The sequence below is a fragment of the Brachyhypopomus gauderio genome, chromosome 2 (genome assembly GCF_052324685.1).
Source record: "Brachyhypopomus gauderio isolate BG-103 chromosome 2, BGAUD_0.2, whole genome shotgun sequence".
NCBI classification, from domain to species: Eukaryota; Metazoa; Chordata; class Actinopteri; order Gymnotiformes; family Hypopomidae; genus Brachyhypopomus; species Brachyhypopomus gauderio.
In genome coordinates, this window is record NC_135212.1 from 10,854,311 (window position 1) to 10,872,726 (window position 18,416).

Sequence of the window (18,416 nt, forward strand, 5' to 3'; positions counted from 1 at the left end):
ATTCAAAATGCGATGACAGTTTTTCTTCCATATGAGTGTCAGTTCTCGCGAGATTAGTGCTGACAGGCGTTCCTACCAAAAAAGTGAAGACTTTGTGTAAAATATAAGGGGTCCTGGACCTTGGTTGGGCTGGTGGGAATGCTCGCAGCAATCAGCTGAAATGTTTCGGTGTGCAAACGGGGGGCGTCAGTTCCACTTGTAGTTTCTCTTCAACTTATTCTGACGTGATGGGGAGACGAGGGTCCTTCCTTAATTACACAGCGTGCGTTTTAAGCATAACATAACATAGTTGAGAAAGGCCTATATAACATGCATGGTTTGACTTAGAAACCCATGTTAGAAAGCAAATGTAGATATAGCTCATAATATGGTATTAAGTGTATTACACACCCCTCACTCCAAAGAGGGTGTGACATGGCGCAAGGTGTGTGGGCGGGTTAAATGTGTTGCATGGCCCATACTTGTATTGTACATTTGTATTGTCATTGCAAAAAAAAAGAATGTAAACCCAATTATGTTGCGAATTGATAATGAATTATTATTACTTTCAATGCTATAATGCTAGCTGTTAGTAGGTGTTGGTAACGAAATTTAAGCCAGTCTGTGTTCACCATTAACTTGAAAAAGACCTTTTTTTTTTTTTTTAGATGGTCATGTACTAGGAAGTTGAACATTTATTGTTCAAGCCGCTGGAGCAGGTTAAGCTCGAGTTGTCCGATAAAGTTACCCAAGTTGGGAAAGTAATTAACCCACATGCATATTAAGAACCCAGAAAACGACAAGTAACATATTGCTAATCTGATTTTTACATATTCAACACAGTCCAAATACGATGGACACACCCCTGTCAATGCCGTCTAGAAACGTGACTGTTTTCAAAATATGCTTAAATATGTTTTACAGTTTGTTTTAGCACCCTTTATGTGGGATTCTGAGAATTGTAAAACCGCTAATGAGTGATTGAAAGGTCTTCATATTCTCTTCAGACTAATAAAGCTGGGCCAGCAGATGATCTTCCTGCTGATGACTGTGATGTGTCTGTCTCCAGCATGAAAAGCAAGAAGACAAAGAAAGCCCAAAGCAGATGGTTTTCAGGTAAGATTTAGTGTGCTAATATGTTACCAAATATGTGACGCATTATACAGTTATTTATTCACAACAGTGGTATTTTCCATAACTGATGTTTTAGTGACATTTGCTTATGTGCCTCATAGAAGATGAAATTAAATATTTCTTTCCCCTTTCCCCTGAGGAGGCAGTGATGGAGGATCTCAACACGCCTCCATGTGGGTGAAGTGGAGTCTCATCCACCCCTGAGACTGATGCTGCAGTTGTAACTGAAGAGTAAGTTCTCACTCTCCACACATCACCTACTCAACCTTTACACACATGTGCTGGAATATTCAACTGGGTGACAATTTAACACTTAAAAAAAATTTCAGACAGTGGCAAGAGCTGAGGAACACACTGCCAAGCAATGTGAGTCTGTTTGTCTGTGTATTCATTAATAGAACAAAACTCAGTGTGCATCACTGTAACACTGATCATTTCAAGGATCTGTTCGTTCAGTGTAGTTTAGAGAGCTGTGTAACGTTTTAACTACAGGGACCTCTAGACTTTTGGTTCTTGACTGCAAAATTAGGGTTTGTATGAATTACCATAGCAACAAGAGCCTTTGGTCATGTGTGTTCAGAGCTTTATAACAGTACATGATAATCAGCTTAAGTTTGAAAAATCATGTTTCAGTCATTAAGTAATAATTTAAAATCATTAGGCTTTTAATAATTAAGGATCCTGATGACCTTTTTACACTTCAACCTAAACTAGATGAGAATGGAGGATTTCATTGAAGTGCTGGAAAAAATGTCTGGATGGGTCAAAGTAGCTGTGAAGGAGGTGGTTGTTCCAGCTCTTGAGACAGACCTGTTAGGGGTGAGGTCCACAGATGGAGTCTCCATCTCCAGCATCCCCCGTGAGGTGGGGTGTGGAGAGATGTGTGATTCTCCCTCTCAGGTGACCTGCAGCCAGGGACATGTTGAGGAGAGCCGACATAATCGTCTCTCTCTTCTGTTAATGTCCAATTCCTCGTGCAGGTGAGTCACTACTCAGTCTGAAGGTTGGTGATGAGTATTCATCTGGAGTATTGACAGGCTGAGTTATTTACTAAGTTAAATGTAGACACATTGACTCAAAGTCCACAAGCACTGAGTTGAACAGTTTTGGCTTGATTTATAATCCAGCTGGTGATGTCTGTATGTATTGTGTAGTTTATGGGGAAACGTTCCTTTCAGCAGGTTTGATGTAGCCGCATGAAGCAGCACAGCACCTCTGCCAGAGCCTCTCAGGACCATGTTTGGCATCTCGGATGACAAGATCTTCAGCCTGATCTACGGAGAGGTCATGAGGGTCATTCTGAATATGTTACCACCTGAAATAAAACATCGTCTCAGCGTGAAGGCAACTGTCAACTTCATGTCGGGCAGTCATGGCCTGGTGGTTAGGGAACTGGTCTTGTGACCGGAGGGTCGTGGGTTCGATTCCCAGACCTGAGGCCATGACTGAGGTGCTCCTGAGCAAGGCCCTTAACCCTCAATTGCTCACTTGGATAAAAATGTAAGTCGCTCTGGATAAGGGCGTCTGCCAAATGCCGTAAATGTCTGCTATTGTGGGAGACTCCCTAAAGCAGGTGAAGGACAAAAATGTTTTATTTAATCTATTCTATTTTTACTATTATTATTCATGATTTCCTCCATATTTGTTGTTTTTAAATCCAGTGATCAGTGACTACAATCTTGTTTACTACTCACACGTTATTACTCTAGATCAACTTGTCTCTTCTGGATCTTTATTACGCTGCTGACATCTACGAAAGGTTTAGACTGCCTGGAAGATCCATTGAGGACGTTGCCCAATATATGATGCTCACCGTTATGATCAGCATGGAGGATTTTCTGGACTTCTGCATGTTCACTAGCTGGTTAAGTGACAAGCGAGGTTTTCTTACTGACATCCATGATGAGCTGGATGAGTTGCTGCCTTCTGTCACAATGGCAACAGTAGGAGCAACAGTTGAGAACATGTTGAGGATCTGCAGTGAGGAAACATCAGGCGATGTTGCTGGAGACGTCTCAGACAGACCCCTGTGGCACTACAGCCCTACAGCCCTTACAGGCTGTGTCTCAACACATCACCTCTGCATGATAATCATCACCTCTCCGATAATGTATAAGACCACATTATTATTTATTTAAAACTGAAGGAAAGACTTGAAAATATAAAGTGAGTTGTGGTAGATGTGGTGATATACGAACCAATAAAAATTAAAGCCATTACATTAAAGTTATGGTAAATCATCACTGTGAGATGTAAGAATTCAGTGAACTTATGTGCCATTTCACAAGTTACAATATTAGACACTTCATACATTACAGCATAAACTGTTGTTGCTCTCCCTAAATGATTTCTGACCTGATGAGAGCCTGGAGGTGCCCTGATTCCTGACCAGACTCTGGTCTACAGTCTCCTGCTGCTCTCTCTCTGCTCTGTTTCAGCGTCTGGATGAGTCAATCTTTTGACCAAAAACTGCTGAATTCCTGCCTGACTCTGACCCTTTCATATTCTCTATCAAGTTACAAAGAAGAACATGAATTCGCATTACATTTATTAGCAAAATCCTAACGTTCATGTCTAAAAACAAGTAGGGCCTCAGTTAACACTACTGTTAACTAATGTTAGCTTTGCTTCTTAGTTTAATGTTTATCAGACTTAAGCTATGTGACAGCTGTGAGTAAACAGGGATTTATGACTTACCAACCAACTCCTCAAAAGTGCCATCGATTGTGGATAGAAAAACTATCTCCGCAGGATCGTGCAAATCTTCTGTAAGCTTTATTCACGCTGGACATTCCAATTTGGCGCCACTAGTGTTTGGGTATGGAATTGCATCCACCTATAATCTGATGATCTCGGGCAAAGAACAGATGAGTGACAGGCAGGGGTAATTCAGGGGGCCAATCAGATTTCAACTGGGGCCAATGCCCCTGTGGCCCCACCACTAGAACCGCCACTGGTCATAACACAGGCTAAAGGAGGAATGGCATGAGCAAGGGATGAAAAGGAAGAAAAGCAAGAACCGGGGCAAGAAAACCAAGAGGGTGATGGAGAAAGAACCGCATTTCACCAGAAGACAAACAACGCAGCAAAAACCATGAGAAAGAGGACAAACCAAAGGAGGAGGAAAAGAAAACAAATCAAACAAAAACAATTCAAAAGCTGCACATATATACAGGAACTTTTAAAATAGTTCACGTTTACATAGGCAACAAGACATTCCTTATAAGCTTACTTAGTGTAAACATTGAGACAATCAATGAAATGCATGTGTAGCTGCCAATCGTGTGGGCTACTCAAGAAAATTCAAACACCCAGAGCAGACAGGAGCGCGTGGACGAGGGCGGGGCTGCCTGGCCGAGCGCGCCTGCCGTCCTGACCCCTCACTGGCGTATGCCTGGCACGACCGTGAGAGCGGGTCCTACCTGAGGGGTCTCCCAACGCCGTGTGGCCGATGTTGTTCAGCAGGTGGTGGGTGTTGGGGACGGGCTGAGACCGCACCGTGCTGTCCTGCTGGGCAGCAGCCTGTGGGGAGGGGAAGGAGGGTGGAGGGGTGACGGGGGGGGGGGGGGGGGGGAGAAGGTGAGGTAAAGGTGCAGAGATGCGGTCAGCGTGGAGGTCATAGCGTTTCAGTTACTCGCGATCAGACCAGCTACGGCCAGCCATTTAGTTAACCGCCCCCTAATGACGGGGACGCTGTGTCATTCCTGACACAGACAGTAAGGGCTGTGGAGGCACTTATCACGTGGCATACAGTCTTTAACAAGGATACTCACTACAGGGTCCTCATCTCCTTCTTCAGTGAAGAACCAGTCATACTGTAAGAGAATCGGATTGGTGAACTTTTCTGGAATAATCAAACTCACTCTGATAAACGCGGGCAGCTGTGCAAACAGACGGCCCTGCTCTGACCTGCTGAATGAGGGTCTCCATGATCTTGTGCTGGTCAGGCATGTGCGTGATCATGTGGGTCACGTTGTCCTCAGAGGTTCTGACCAGTGTCGGCCCAAACACGATCGCCAGGTTACGGGGCCCCATCTGAGGAACAGATATGGAGTAAATCCTCACCCTGTCCCACACTCAACTCCAACACATGAAACCTCTCTAAGATTCAACTGTGCAACACATTGCCATGTTACACTCAAATATACTTGATTCTAATCACTCCTACCTTATTCTTCTCACAGTTCTCCGAGACAGTTTTTAGGTGACCAAAGAGGAACTTAAGGGTTTCGCAGTGATGGTTGGGCAGCTCGCGGATCTGCAGAGGAAGAGAATGTGGCAGGTATGGTGCTCTCTGCTCACAGAGGATGACACAGAGACTGGTCGTTGGTTAAACTGGTCACCAGACGCTTCAGGGTCTTCAGACTCTCCACGTTATCTTCCTTTCGATTGGCCTCGATGAAGTCAGAGTACTTTTCTGTAAACAGACAAGAAACCTGAACTAGCTGTACAACACAACCCAGGCCATAATCCAAACAGTCAGAAAAGGGAGGGGAAGAATAAAAACAACTTCAATTACCAACTGTGTCCCCTAGGTGGCGCCCTAAAACTGAAGCATAAGGATGTTCAACTGCTTCAAAAGGGGAAATCCCATTAACTTTCCCAACTCTTAACATGTTAACAACACAGGAAAATATGTATGTGACTGTTTCATACCATTAGTAAACAGAGGATCTGGGAGTTTCCTAAAGAAGGACTTGAGCAAGCTGCCGATCACGTTGAGATCTCGCCATTTCTGTGAGAAATATAAAGAGCAGAAGTGAGTGAGAGTGTATGTGTGTGTGTGTGTGTGTGTGTGTGTGTGTGTGTGTGTGTGTGTGTGTGTGTGTGTGTGTGTGTGTGTGTGTGTGTGTGTGTGTGTGTGTGTGTGTGTGTGTGTGTGTGTATACAGCACAGGTGTGGGCCACTGCACATTTATGTTGCAATTTCTGCATTGCCCGAGTGAGGGTAAGTGCACTGGGAATCAAAGCTTTCCCATTGGTCGAAGGAGAGGTCCAGCTCCTCCTGCATCCTGGAGATGGTGGCGTTGTTGCCCGGGACCCTGTAGATGCCTGTGTGCTCCAGGCCTCTCTCTTCAACCAGCTTACAGCACACCTCCACGATCAGAGGCACACACTGCACACACACACACACGTGAAAAACAAAGCAAGCGGACAGAGAAGCTTCCGTGTCGTACCAAACAGGCAACGGGGTTCTTACCCTGTTGTTGCGTGCTGGGGGGCAGCTGTCCAGCCGCACGCCGAACATGACCCCCGCTGGGCTCTTCTTCTCCTGGGGCTTCTTCTTCAACCCTGTACGGCCTCTCTTCCACGCAGCCTTGTCCCTTGGGTTGCTGTTGTCTGGGACACAGTGGCACAAGATGCCATGTTAGTACAATGTGATGGCGATGACTGCGTGGCTGTGTGAGTGTGCGGCGCTGGCAGTGACTGGATCTGCAGAGGCACTGCTGTCTGTTTACCCCTGAAAACCTGCCCCACACTTCTGAAATGTATACAAGCTGACCATATCCCATAGTGACATCAGTATGAATGTGTGTGTACCTCTGCTGTTCCCCTCCTGTCAATGTGTGTGTGTGTGTGTGTGTGTGTGTGTGTGTGTGTGTGTGTGTGTGTGTGTGTGTGTGTGTGTGTGTGTGTGTGTGTGTGTGTGTACCTTTGCTGTTCTTCTGGGAGAGTGTGTACTTTTGCATTTGCCATTCCTGACCCCAAGCAGAGTCTGTTTAATGCTGAGAGACTGTCGCAAGGCTTTGTGGGAAGGCTCGGTCTTGCTGGGGGGAGCACTGGCACCAACATGGCCCTACCTCATGGAAATGTACTCTGATTTTGATCTTCTTGATGATCAGGTCAGTTCTGGTCACGGCCGCATTCTGTGGCGGGGACAGAGAGAAGGTAAGGTAAGGTAATGTAAGGAGGTGGTCGTGTCTGGCCTCAGAGAGAGGGAGACTGACGGGACGTCCTGTTCACAGCCGTGGGGGCCTGTGGTTAAGGCTCACACCTTCAGCAAACAGTGTCTGACTGCTCTTTACAGCTGTGCTGATCGATGTGTATTTCTCATAAAGACCTGAAAAAGATTCTAAGTGCTTCTTAATCTGTAAAGAAGCACTTGTCAGAGCCTTTGCAAAGCTTTCTTCGTCATCCCACAGAGCAGAAAGGGGCCAAACCACTGCAACACAGCTGGAAGCGTGTAGCTGTCTGAAGCATCTGCGTAGTTCAGCATTAATATGACCCTCCGACCTAACCCTAACACTGCAATCCCGGTATTAACCCAAATACTCAATAAACTGCAGAACTGGAGTATCACTGTGGATCCAGAGTCTGAAACAGAGTCTGACTGACACCTGCATTTCAGCTGGAGAAGAATCGGGTGAAACATGACTTTGAGAAGTAGAACTTCAAGAACTGTCTGGTGACTCACGCATAATCTGCGCTGTGGTTAAAAACATTAACACCACCACCAGCTGTTCCTGTCTATCCCCGAGATGAATCACACCACATCCCGGGACTGCCAGCCTCTAAATGCCCACGGAGACGGCGGACACCTACCTCCTCATACAGGTTACTGTTCTCCTGGATGACGCGGATCCAGGACAGCATGTCGTCGCGCCCCTCAGCCTGAAACAGGTACTCGCAATCGGACGTGGTGAGGCGCAGCACGTTCTTGCGCTTGGCGTCGCTGTAGGAGATGTCGATCAGGCAGGCTTTGACGCTCACTGGCTCAGGCTCCTCCTCCAATTGGCAGTTGACGTGCGCTAGCCCCTCCCTCCTGTCCTTATATAGGTAGAGGGTGTGGCCTCGCAGCACTGCGTACATTTGTTTCCACGGCCGCATGCCCCTACCCACACGCTGCAGAGAGGGAGGTTTTGACATGAAAGTTGCGCACGGCATCGTCAATCATACGATGGAGGGAGTGGGGGTGACTCTAGGATGGATGATGATATCTGACTGGCGAGAGCCTCTGTGAGAACAGAGCTGGAGACAAGTGATAAGACAGGGCCACGGAGAAGAACGTCCTACGTACTTTGTTCTTGTCCGTGTTGAGCTGTCTGAAGTGCAGCCATCCCTCCTTAGAGGAGTCGTTGAAGATGTCTGAGGAGGACATAATGTTCATAAACATTATCATATTCGATTGATCCATGCGCTACAAAACCCAAAAAATAAGAATTTGCATTCATGTACACCTGCTACCAGGGTACCAACTACTACGGAGCCCACAGATCTGACAACAGGGTTGCCAACTCTCACGCATTGAGCGTGAGACACACGCATTTGACCGTTTTCACACGCTCTCACGCCACACTTCCGATATCTCACGCCGAAAAAAAATATCCAGTTTATTTACCTCAGATCCACATATATGATTCAATACGTTACTAGTTCGCTAGCTCTGGCGCCATCCACCGGCGATATAACACTGAATCTGTGTCCATTTAACGTTCTGTGTCGTCCCGTCCCCCCCCCCCCCCCCCGGCTCAACAACTTTCGTTGCCCCCCCCGCTCAACAAAATACACTCGCCACCGGCTCCAGGTTAAAATCTCACTCCAAGCGAACGTCTAAAGTTGGCAACCCTGTGACCATCAGATCAGGAGCATATGTCTGCATTGTTTTACATTTATGGTCAAACTAGTATCTTTCCCTGGGAGTTGCAGTTGCATTTAAAAGACCGAAGATATCACATATGGTTATATAATTCACACAATGTTGTATCTTATTACAATCCACTTTACTAGCTGGCTGGCTCTTAATGCTGTGCATATTTACCTCCACATTTAACCATGAGGAAACACCTGCCTGCCATGTAGCTGTCCTACAATCCATTTTCAATCTATTGCTATTTGTCTCATTTTTATCAGGTTAGGGTGGGTCTACCTATGGGAACTTTATCTGCTTAGCCAAAAAAATTCAGTAATTTCAGTCCAGGATTGAACACATCACACAAGGCTGACACACAAACACAGGGCCCTAGGAAATCTGCTTTTCCTTCACCATCTCCATACACTGCTGGGTATTTCTGCTAAGACTGATGGTCTCGTTGATATCATTCTGACGTAGCTATAACTAACATTTGAGGAGAATGATTGAAAAGTTAATCATTTACACCTTGCTGAGTACAAATCTTTTTAAACATTTCCAAATTCCTTACACCTCTAAGTTTATGTCTGAACAGAACGTTTTGTTTGATAAAATCCCATTTCTACACGTTCCTACACAGGGAAAAAAAACACATGCTACTTTCACCCTACTGTCTGGATGTTTCACTAATATGTGAATGAATGTCACTTTTATTGCATGAACAAAAATTTAAAAGACAAGAATCAACAGCGAGTGAATGTTGAGTTCTCATATGTACTCATTCACTCACACTTGGGATGGGTGTTGTCTGTCCCATCTTTTGGTTTTCTTTTGGTTTTCTTACTTCCATCTCTTCTGGACTCTGGAATTCGATCTTTCATGTCCACATATCTACAATCATCCTGGGTGCCTCTGGCACACCAGCACAAGTCCCACTTCATTTTTGCAGCTGTCCTTTACACAAACTGATCTGATATGATACTGCACATGGAATGACCCATATCACACTGAGAATCATTATGATGTCAGAGCGGAATAACAGGTGTTATGATGTCTTTATGTTCCATGCTAGGATGGAAGAAACATGCTATGACAGACACAATATAAATATATATTAGGTATAGGGCTTGAAAAGCCCTATATTGTTATCCCTCATACTTCTTATTATTATTATAGGGCTTAAAACCCCAATATTGTTATCCTACTGCTTCTTATTCTTCTTCTTGTCCATATTTGTGTGTTTAAAGGTCTCGGCGCTGTGACCTGTGCTATGTATTTTTTGAGTCGATAGGATTTGTAGAATGTAATAAAATTAAGTTTAGAAATTCTAAAAGCCCCATAGAAATTAATGGCGGAATGTTCAGAATTTCAAATTATAACTGCCTGTTAGACTGTCAGGAAAAATGATTAAAAATCTCCTGGATAAACTGCTGTAAAATCCTTACACCTTCACCTAGAACAGGAGTGGCCAAACTGCGGCTCTTTGCCTGGTTTCATGCGGCTCCCCAGCCGGTCCGCTCTCACCTGCACTAACGGTCTGTGCCGTGGCCCGGTTACCTCATCAGCTCTGAGGGCGACACACTGCTACACCTTCGTGCCGCGCGGTTTGTTTACAAGCTTAGCGAGCCGCTAATACTTTTAACACCAGCGTAGTGGAAAACAGGAGACTAGGGAAGTATCTGTGCTATTGTGATTGTGCTTTGAGTCTCGTTGGTGAGACGCGGTCTTCTGTCACACGTTTTGGAAGAAACCACATACGAGGTGCAGCAAAGGCACCGCACATGACCGAGGGAGCTTCAAAACTACTGACGCTGTCTGTTCTCTTCTTCCTAAAGGTGAGCGCAGGTCAGTGGCGTTGTAACGAGTGTTGATAACGGAGTTTATCCACTTTTTACCAACAGTTGCGTACATAACAGAGCTCGTAGTGTGCGCAAACCTCCTCCAACCGTGCCAAAGTCCTGAAACATCACGACTTACGTTTATATCCAAGTTTGTGTTTATGCTTTTTAATGTCCTGTTCGCTTAGCTTGAGTTCACCCCGGTATTGTGTGTGAGATGAAAACACCACTTCCTGAGAGATAAACTTGTCCTTTCTGGCACGCCGAGATATCTAATCATTTGATCAATTAGATTTAGAGTTATGAGCATTTGTTTGGCCCTAGGCACAGAAAACTGCGCCATTGGCTCCCATGTAAATTTCAGAATTGGCTTTTTCACAATTTGCCCCTGTGTTTAACTTGTCAAAAACTCAGACAGTATTGGGTCAAACCACACACAATTACACAAAAATCCCTTCGGTTAAGCGATAAGTTATATGTCCAGTTTGTTTGGAGGGTGCAAATCACATTAAACAAGGCTTCTCCACTCAGAGAAACAGAGATAGTGACAATTATTTTTTTGTCTCTCCCCCTCCCCCCACACACGCAGGCCCACACACATACATCTTTCTCATACCCACTACACACAGTCACACACATATACACCACACACACATACATACATCTTTCTCATACCCACTCCACACACAAACACACATATACACCAAGCAGACATACACATATACTGTATACCACAGACACACACTCCAAACACACGCACATCTCTCTCACACCCACTCCACACACACCAGACACACATACATCCATCTCTCTCATACACATTCCACACACACACACACACACACACACACACACACACACACACACACACACACACACACACACACACTATACTAATAACAGACCATTATCTACTCTTGGTGATATAAAGTACCAAAGACTAATAAGAGAGGTCATTACCTGTTCATGATTTGGTGATATAAAGTACCAAAGACTAATATAAGAGGTCATTCATTACCTGTTCATGATTTGGTGATATAAAGTACCAAAGACTAATAAGAGAGGTCATTACCTGTTCATGATTTGGTGATATAAAGTATCAAAGACTAATAAGAGAGGTCATTACCTGTTCATAATTTGGTGATATAAAGTATCAAAGACTAATAAGAGAGGTCATTACCTGTTCATGATTTGGTGATATAAAGTATCAAAGACTAATAAGAGAGGTCATTACCTGTTCATAATTTGGTGATATAAAGTATCAAAGACTAATAAGAGAGGTCATTACCTGTTCATGATTTGGTGATATAAAGTATCAAAGACTAATAAGAGAGGTCATTACCTGTTCATGATTTGGTGATATAAAGTATCAAAGACTAATAAGAGAGGTCATTACCTGTTCATGATTTGGTGATATAAAGTACCAAACACTAATATAAGAGGTCATTCATTACCTGTTCATGATTTGGTGATATAAAGTATCAAAGACTAATAAGAGAGGTCATTACCTGTTCATGATTTGGTGATATAAAGTATCAAAGACTAATAAGAGAGGTCATTACCTGTTCATGATTTGGTGATATAAAGTACCAAACACTAATATAAGAGGTCATTCATTACCTGTTCATGATTTGGTGATATAAAGTATCAAAGACTAATAAGAGAGGTCATTACCTGTTCATGATTTGGTGATATAAAGTACCAAAGACTAATAAGAGAGGTCATTACCTGTTCATGATTTGGTGATATAAAGTATCAAAGACTAATAAGAGAGGTCATTACCTGTTCATGATTTGGTGATATAAAGTATCAAAGACTAATAAGAGAGGTCATTACCTGTTCATGATTTGGTGATATAAAGTACCAAAGACTAATAAGAGAGGTCATTACCTGCTCTTGGTGATATAAAGTATCAAAGACTAATATAAGAGGTCATTACCTGTTCATGATTTGGTTATTTCTGTCATGTAATTTTCTCTCTCAGTTGATGATTTCTTCCTGTGTGTTGATGATTTCTTCCTGTGAAAGTTCTTCCTGTGTGTCTCTTCCATGAATTGGTATCTATTGTCTTTAAATATTTTATCAATCTTATCAAAGAGATTCAAGGTAATTGCCCCACGGTTGTTAATTTTGTTTAATTGATTAAGTCTAAGGTGTATGCCACATTATTTCTTTATAAATATGTGAAAACACTTTCTGTCCTATAGACTTGTCATGTCATAGTTCACTCACTGAAGTAGTCTCAGTCTGTTTATATGCTCCTGTGTAAAGTTCTTAGCTAGTAGCACTAGTAAAAACCCACTTGAGGTCCAGGATCAGACAGACACACACTCTCTGAGTCAGTTCCTCTTGAGCAGGGATGGGCAATTAATTTTCCCAAGGTGCGATTTGAGAAACTGGAATGGTTTTAGAGTGCTAATATACTTATACACACTAATATATTTAATTCAGTTTGGCACAATACATATATACTGCATACATTATTCAATCTCATAAAAAAAATACACTAAAGGAAACATTACAATGATACAACAAAATATGCAGGACAGAACTATATCATTATTTAATGAACTGACAAGTGATGGTTTAATTTAGAAAGTACTTTTTTCATAAAAAAAAACAAACATCACATTGACTGCATAACTACCAGTTTTTCATTACCCTACATGTAAAGATCGGTAACTGGGCTGTATCATCACAGCTCCACATATATAGATCAGTAACTTGGCTGTATCACCACAGCTCCACATATATAGATCAGTAACTGGGCTGTATCACCACAACTCCACATATATAGATCAGTAACTGGGCTGTATCACCACTCTCCACATATATAGATCAGTAACTGGGCTGTATCACCACAACTCCACATATATAGATCAGTAACTGGGCTGTATCACCACTCTCCACATATATAGATCAGTAACTGGGCTGTATCACCACAACTCCACATATATAGATCAGTAACTGGGCTGTATCACCACAGCTCCATATGTATAGATCAGTAACTGGGTTGTATCACCACAGCTCCACATATATAGATCAGTCACTGGGCTGTATCACCACTCTCCACATATATAGATCAGTAACTGGGCTGTATCACCACAACTCCACATATATAGATCAGTAACTGGGCTGTATCACCACAGCTCCACATATATAGATCAGTAACTGGGCTGTATCATCACAGCTCAACATATATAGATCAGTAACTGGGCTGTATCACCACAACTCCACATATATAGATCAGTAACTGGGCTGTATCATCACAGCTCCACATATATATATCAGTAACTGGGCTGTATCACCACAGCTCCACATATATAGATCAGTAACTGGGCTGTATCACCACAACTCCACATATATAGATCAGTAACTGGGCTGTATCACCACAGCTCCATATGTATATATCAGTAACTGGGTTGTATCACCACAGCTCCACATATATAGATCAGTAACTGGGCTGTATCACCACAGATCCACATATATAGATCAGTCACTGGGCTGTATCACCACTCTCCACATATATAGATCAGTAACTGGGCTGTATCACCACAACTCCACATATATAGATCAGTAACTGGGCTGTATCACCACAGCTCCACATATATAGATCAGTAACTGGGCTGTATCACCACAACTCCACATATATAGATCAGTAACTGGGCTGTATCACCACAGCTCCACATATATAGATCAGTAACTGGGCTGTATCACCACAGCTCCACATATATAGATCAGTAACTGGGCTGTATCACCACAGATCCACATATATAGATCAGTCACTGGGCTGTATCACCACAGCTCCACATATATAGATCAGTCACTGGGCTGTATCGCCACAGCTCCACATATATAGATCAGTAACTGGGCTGTATCACCACAACTCCACATATATAGATCAGTAACTGGGCTGTATCACCACAGATCCACATATATAGATCCGTAACTGGGCTGTATCACCACAGCTCCACATATATAGATCAGTAACTGGGCTGTATCACCACAACTCCACATATATAGATCAGTAACTGGGCTGTATCACCACAGCTCCACATATATAGATCAGTAACTGGGCTGTATCACCACAGATCCACATATATAGATCAGTAACTGGGCTGTATCACCACAACTCCACATATATAGATCAGTAACTGGACTGTATCACCACAGCTCCATATGTATAGATCAGTAACTGGGTTGTATCACCACAGCTCCACATATATAGATCAGTAACTGGGCTGTATCACCACAGCCCTGCATATATAGATCAGTAACTTGGCTGTATCACCACAACTCCACATATATAGATCAGTAACTGGGCTGTATCACCACAGATCCACATATTTAGATCAGTTACTCGAAACTCCATGCTTAAAGTCTCATGGAAGACAAATCTCCAGACTATTCTCTGTCCTGGCTCCAAGATGGTGGAATGATCTTCCATTAGCTGCTAGGACTGAGTCTATTGCTATCTTCAAGCGTAGACTGAAGACCCACCTGTTTGTTGAGTTCTTACCAGAGCACTAACTCAGCTGATACCACTTGCCGTTGTTCTTAAATTCATACTATTGTGCTTCTTGACAAATGTCTAACTTGCAAAACACTAGGTAATGACATTGACTCCTGTAGTTTAGTAGTAGTCTGACCCAATGGTATCTTGAATTCTGGCCTATCCGTACTATTTCCTAGGATTAATTCTGTGATCGGATGCAAAGCACTTTGTAAGTTGCTCTGGATAAGAGCGTCTGCTAAATGCCGTAAATGTAAATTTACTGGACAGTATCATCACTCTCCATATATACATACCTGTCAAGTTTTTGATTTAAAAATAAGGAAATTTTTTCGCTGGTTGCTGCGAACATTCTGTAGACTTGACAGGTATGGAACAGACTTGACAGGTATGGAAATGATGCACTACAGACGAGAAGTGAAGTCTCTAGTACTCGGGCAATGAGGACCCCTGGTGGTGGGCCGGTGAAGTGACATTTGATCTGACATAACTTACTTTTGTTCCGTTCGTCTCACCATGAATTGTTTGGTTAATTTTACTTTCTTACAGTAATAATATAGGGAGCCATGTCATATATACATAGCAGATTATGGCTGTCAGTAGGTCAGAAATTCCAGCATATAAATTGACATTAATATGCTCATTATATTGCAGGTAACTTTATAAGTAATCTAATGCATTATGCATGGTAAATGTGGTTACCTTTACATTTACATACCTTTACATTACATTACAGCCTAAGGTGCTTAAAGGCAGGATTTTTTTTTATTCCATGTAATTTACTCCATAAATATTTTCAATGTGTAGTGTTGATCCTCTATTTTAGCAGAGGGCAGCTTAATTCCTGCGTTTCCTGGATGGTTGTAAGTCAGACCCAGCTGATTCAGGTGTGAAGGGTTTGAACTCCGACTTAAAGCCAGATGATAGTAGCCTTCTTCTGTGATCAAACCCCCAGACAATTTTCAGAAAAGGAGAGAAAAAGAGGCAAAGATAGTGAGCAAGGAATCAGTTTTAAGAAAATGGAACATGACAGACATTTGACAATCTTGTTCGTAAACAGTGGTGTCAGGATGTTCATTGACATTAATACTTGCTTTTGAGGAATGAACTATCCATTTTGAGCAAGTAACACTTTTGCAGGTTAATTAGGTTTTCAACTTTGTACTAATTTTATTTGAAATTTTTAGTTTAAATGGTAATACAGATATTTTAAAAAGTTGCCAGCTGACTGTACTTTTACAATGTTTGACCATCAGTATTGTGACGGACAGGGTGAGCAACTAAAAAGGAAGCGATCATGCCAAGTCTCAGGGAGAAAGGATGGTTTAATAGAAAGTGTGCAAACCAATAACCCGTGCAATATCTCCAAATTAAGGATCTAATGACCAGCAGTCAACTGGTACAAAGACAAGACCTATATAGGCAAACAAACGACCCTCAGATGAGATGGATCACGGGCTCCGCCCACCTGAGGGACGCACACAACGCAACAAAACAACAACAACAACAGCCGCTGTGGACAGAGGCGACCGGTAGGGGGCCGCCTCACTGTGACAAGTATCAGCTGTAATTACCTCATTACTTCACCATATAGTTTAAGTATTGCCATATAAATTGTAATAAACCTGTCCATTGTAAAGAAAAATAATAATAATGTGAGGGAAGATTATAGAACTGACTGAAGAAAAAATTAACCTAGATGTTTAATTCGAAACATTCATGGCAATGGGAGAATGTAAAAATTGTACTGCAACCACTAGAGGGCGGCAGATTCATTCAGTTAACAGCTTCCGTTGTCCAGTTCGCCTGTGTGCAGTCTTTGGTATAATTGGCCAAACTGGCACTATAGACCAGCGAGAGCAAACTGTGCAGAACACCTCAGATGGCTGAAATGTCAATAGCTTAAGAACTACAGTATCCTAAAGCATTAGCAGGTAGGTAGTATGTGTGTTATATTCAACAGCCCAGTTCTGTATGGTTAGTAGTTAGTTTGTTTTACATTTATTGGTGGGGGCAGCTTTGGCTCATTTTCTACCCTTAATATGGTGAAGTTTATATCACATACACTCAATTGAAATGGTACACAGGACCAAGTTTCACTGTCTTCGTCCTGACTGTGGAACTACTGATGGCAGGCTTGCTATATTCAGCTAAGAAAAACCTTCCAGACACAGGAAAGCGAAGCACCCGCCATATTTGTAGATGAAGTTTAGTCTTGTTCCACATCTTGTCATTGACCATGGACATGTAAAGAACAAGGCCTATCACCTGAGAGAGAGAGAGAGAGAGAGAGAGAGAGAGAGAGAGAGAGAGAGAGAGAGAGAGAGAGAAAAGAATGCTCTTGTGTGTAAACTGGAGCAAAAGAACAAAAGAAAAAGAAGGGAAACACTGTTTTTGGGGAGAACAGTATGAAGAAAATGAACAGGGACGTGGAGCAGTACCTGGCAGGGCTAAGAATATTCCGGAAGGAAGGGAGGTGAGGAGTGGTGCGCGCTTTCAACGTAACTGAGCAGAGACGTGGAGAACTTGAAGAGACTGTACTGATCAGGAAGGAGAACGGGCCTGGTGAAGCACACGTCTGTGGGTCACAATCAACACAAAGACACAAGTACAGAGTTCAGGACAGCACATAAAGCAGGTATCACGCTGTGTGCATGGGTGCACACGGGGATTCTTCTGTGTATGTTTATTACTAACTAAAAGGTATAGTTGTCTAAGACTGTAAAGCCACAACAATGATGGAGCAGACATAGTGGGGTGTTAGCAGCCCAGCCCACCCCCACCTTGGGCTAATATGAAGAAGACAAATGTCCAAAGTGACATTTCCTGACCACTAGAAGGCACTGTTTTTATATACAAGACGATTAATACTGTACACTTAGTGTTCCTTCTTCTGCTGCCTTAACATAAAATCTGCCTTCTGAACGAGTCCAAGCTGGTGCACTATAGTGGGAGTACAAGCTGGTGAAATGAGTAGTGAGGGGTCAAGCTGGTGAGGAAGGGACTCAGAGAGATAGAGAGAGAGATGGAGAGAGAGAGAGAGAGAGATGGAGAGAGAGAGATAGAGAGATGGAGAGAGAGGGAGAGCGAGAGAGATGGAGAGATAGAGATCGAGAGATGGAGAGAGAGAGAGGTAGAGATGGAGAGAGAAAGGGAGAGATGGAGGGAGAGAGGGAGAGATGGAGAGAGAGAGAGATAGAGAGAGATGGAAGGGGGTATGTAGGGTCTCAAACGGGACATTGGTTGTACACCTTCTGGACTGTTGCACACTCATGATCAACACATACTAGAGAGAGAAACAGTGAACCCGTTCAGCCCCTGTTAAGGAAAAACAGAGGGAGGGATGTAGACAGGTAGATAAAGCACAGACTCCCTGACAGTAA

The 18,416-nt window shown here is 43.0% G+C and overlaps 1 protein-coding gene across 2 annotated transcripts; it reads right to left on the reverse strand.

Annotated features, from left to right (window-relative positions):
- Nucleotides 1-1,013: 1,013 nt before the first annotated feature.
- LOC143487722 (rho GTPase-activating protein 21-like) lies at nucleotides 1,014-9,636 on the reverse strand. Of its 2 annotated transcripts, XM_076986848.1 has the most exons (13): nucleotides 9,473-9,636; nucleotides 8,131-8,198; nucleotides 7,656-7,955; nucleotides 6,766-6,979; nucleotides 6,313-6,452; nucleotides 5,770-6,228; nucleotides 5,633-5,662; nucleotides 5,282-5,530; nucleotides 5,023-5,148; nucleotides 4,887-4,928; nucleotides 3,811-4,635; nucleotides 2,927-3,088; nucleotides 1,016-2,428 (listed from the first exon to the last, which is right to left on the reverse strand). In XM_076986848.1, the coding sequence occupies exons 1-4, from the start codon at nucleotides 9,621-9,623 to the stop codon at nucleotides 6,833-6,835; spliced, it is 666 nt and encodes a 221-aa protein (XP_076842963.1). In that variant the 5' UTR covers nucleotides 9,624-9,636; the 3' UTR covers nucleotides 1,016-2,428; nucleotides 2,927-3,088; nucleotides 3,811-4,635; nucleotides 4,887-4,928; nucleotides 5,023-5,148; nucleotides 5,282-5,530; nucleotides 5,633-5,662; nucleotides 5,770-6,228; nucleotides 6,313-6,452; nucleotides 6,766-6,832. The 2 variants fall into 2 exon arrangements, with proteins under 2 accessions (XP_076842956.1, XP_076842963.1); XM_076986841.1 differs by adding an exon at nucleotides 3,469-3,621 and having other exon boundaries at nucleotides 1,014-2,428; nucleotides 5,282-6,228.
- Between the last annotated feature and the right edge of the window lie 8,780 nt (nucleotides 9,637-18,416).

Coding starts and splice junctions, on each gene's coding strand:
- LOC143487722 (XM_076986841.1), bottom strand. CDS start 9,623: ATGAAGTGGGACTTGTGCTGGTGTGCCAGAGGCACCCAGGATGATTGT. Junction 7,956..8,130: donor TCAACACGGACAAGAACAAA/GTACGTAGGACG, acceptor CCCTCTCTGCAG/CGTGTGGGTAGGGGCATGCG. Junction 6,980..7,655: donor ACAGTAACCTGTATGAGGAG/GTAGGTGTCCGC, acceptor TCCCCGCCACAG/AATGCGGCCGTGACCAGAAC.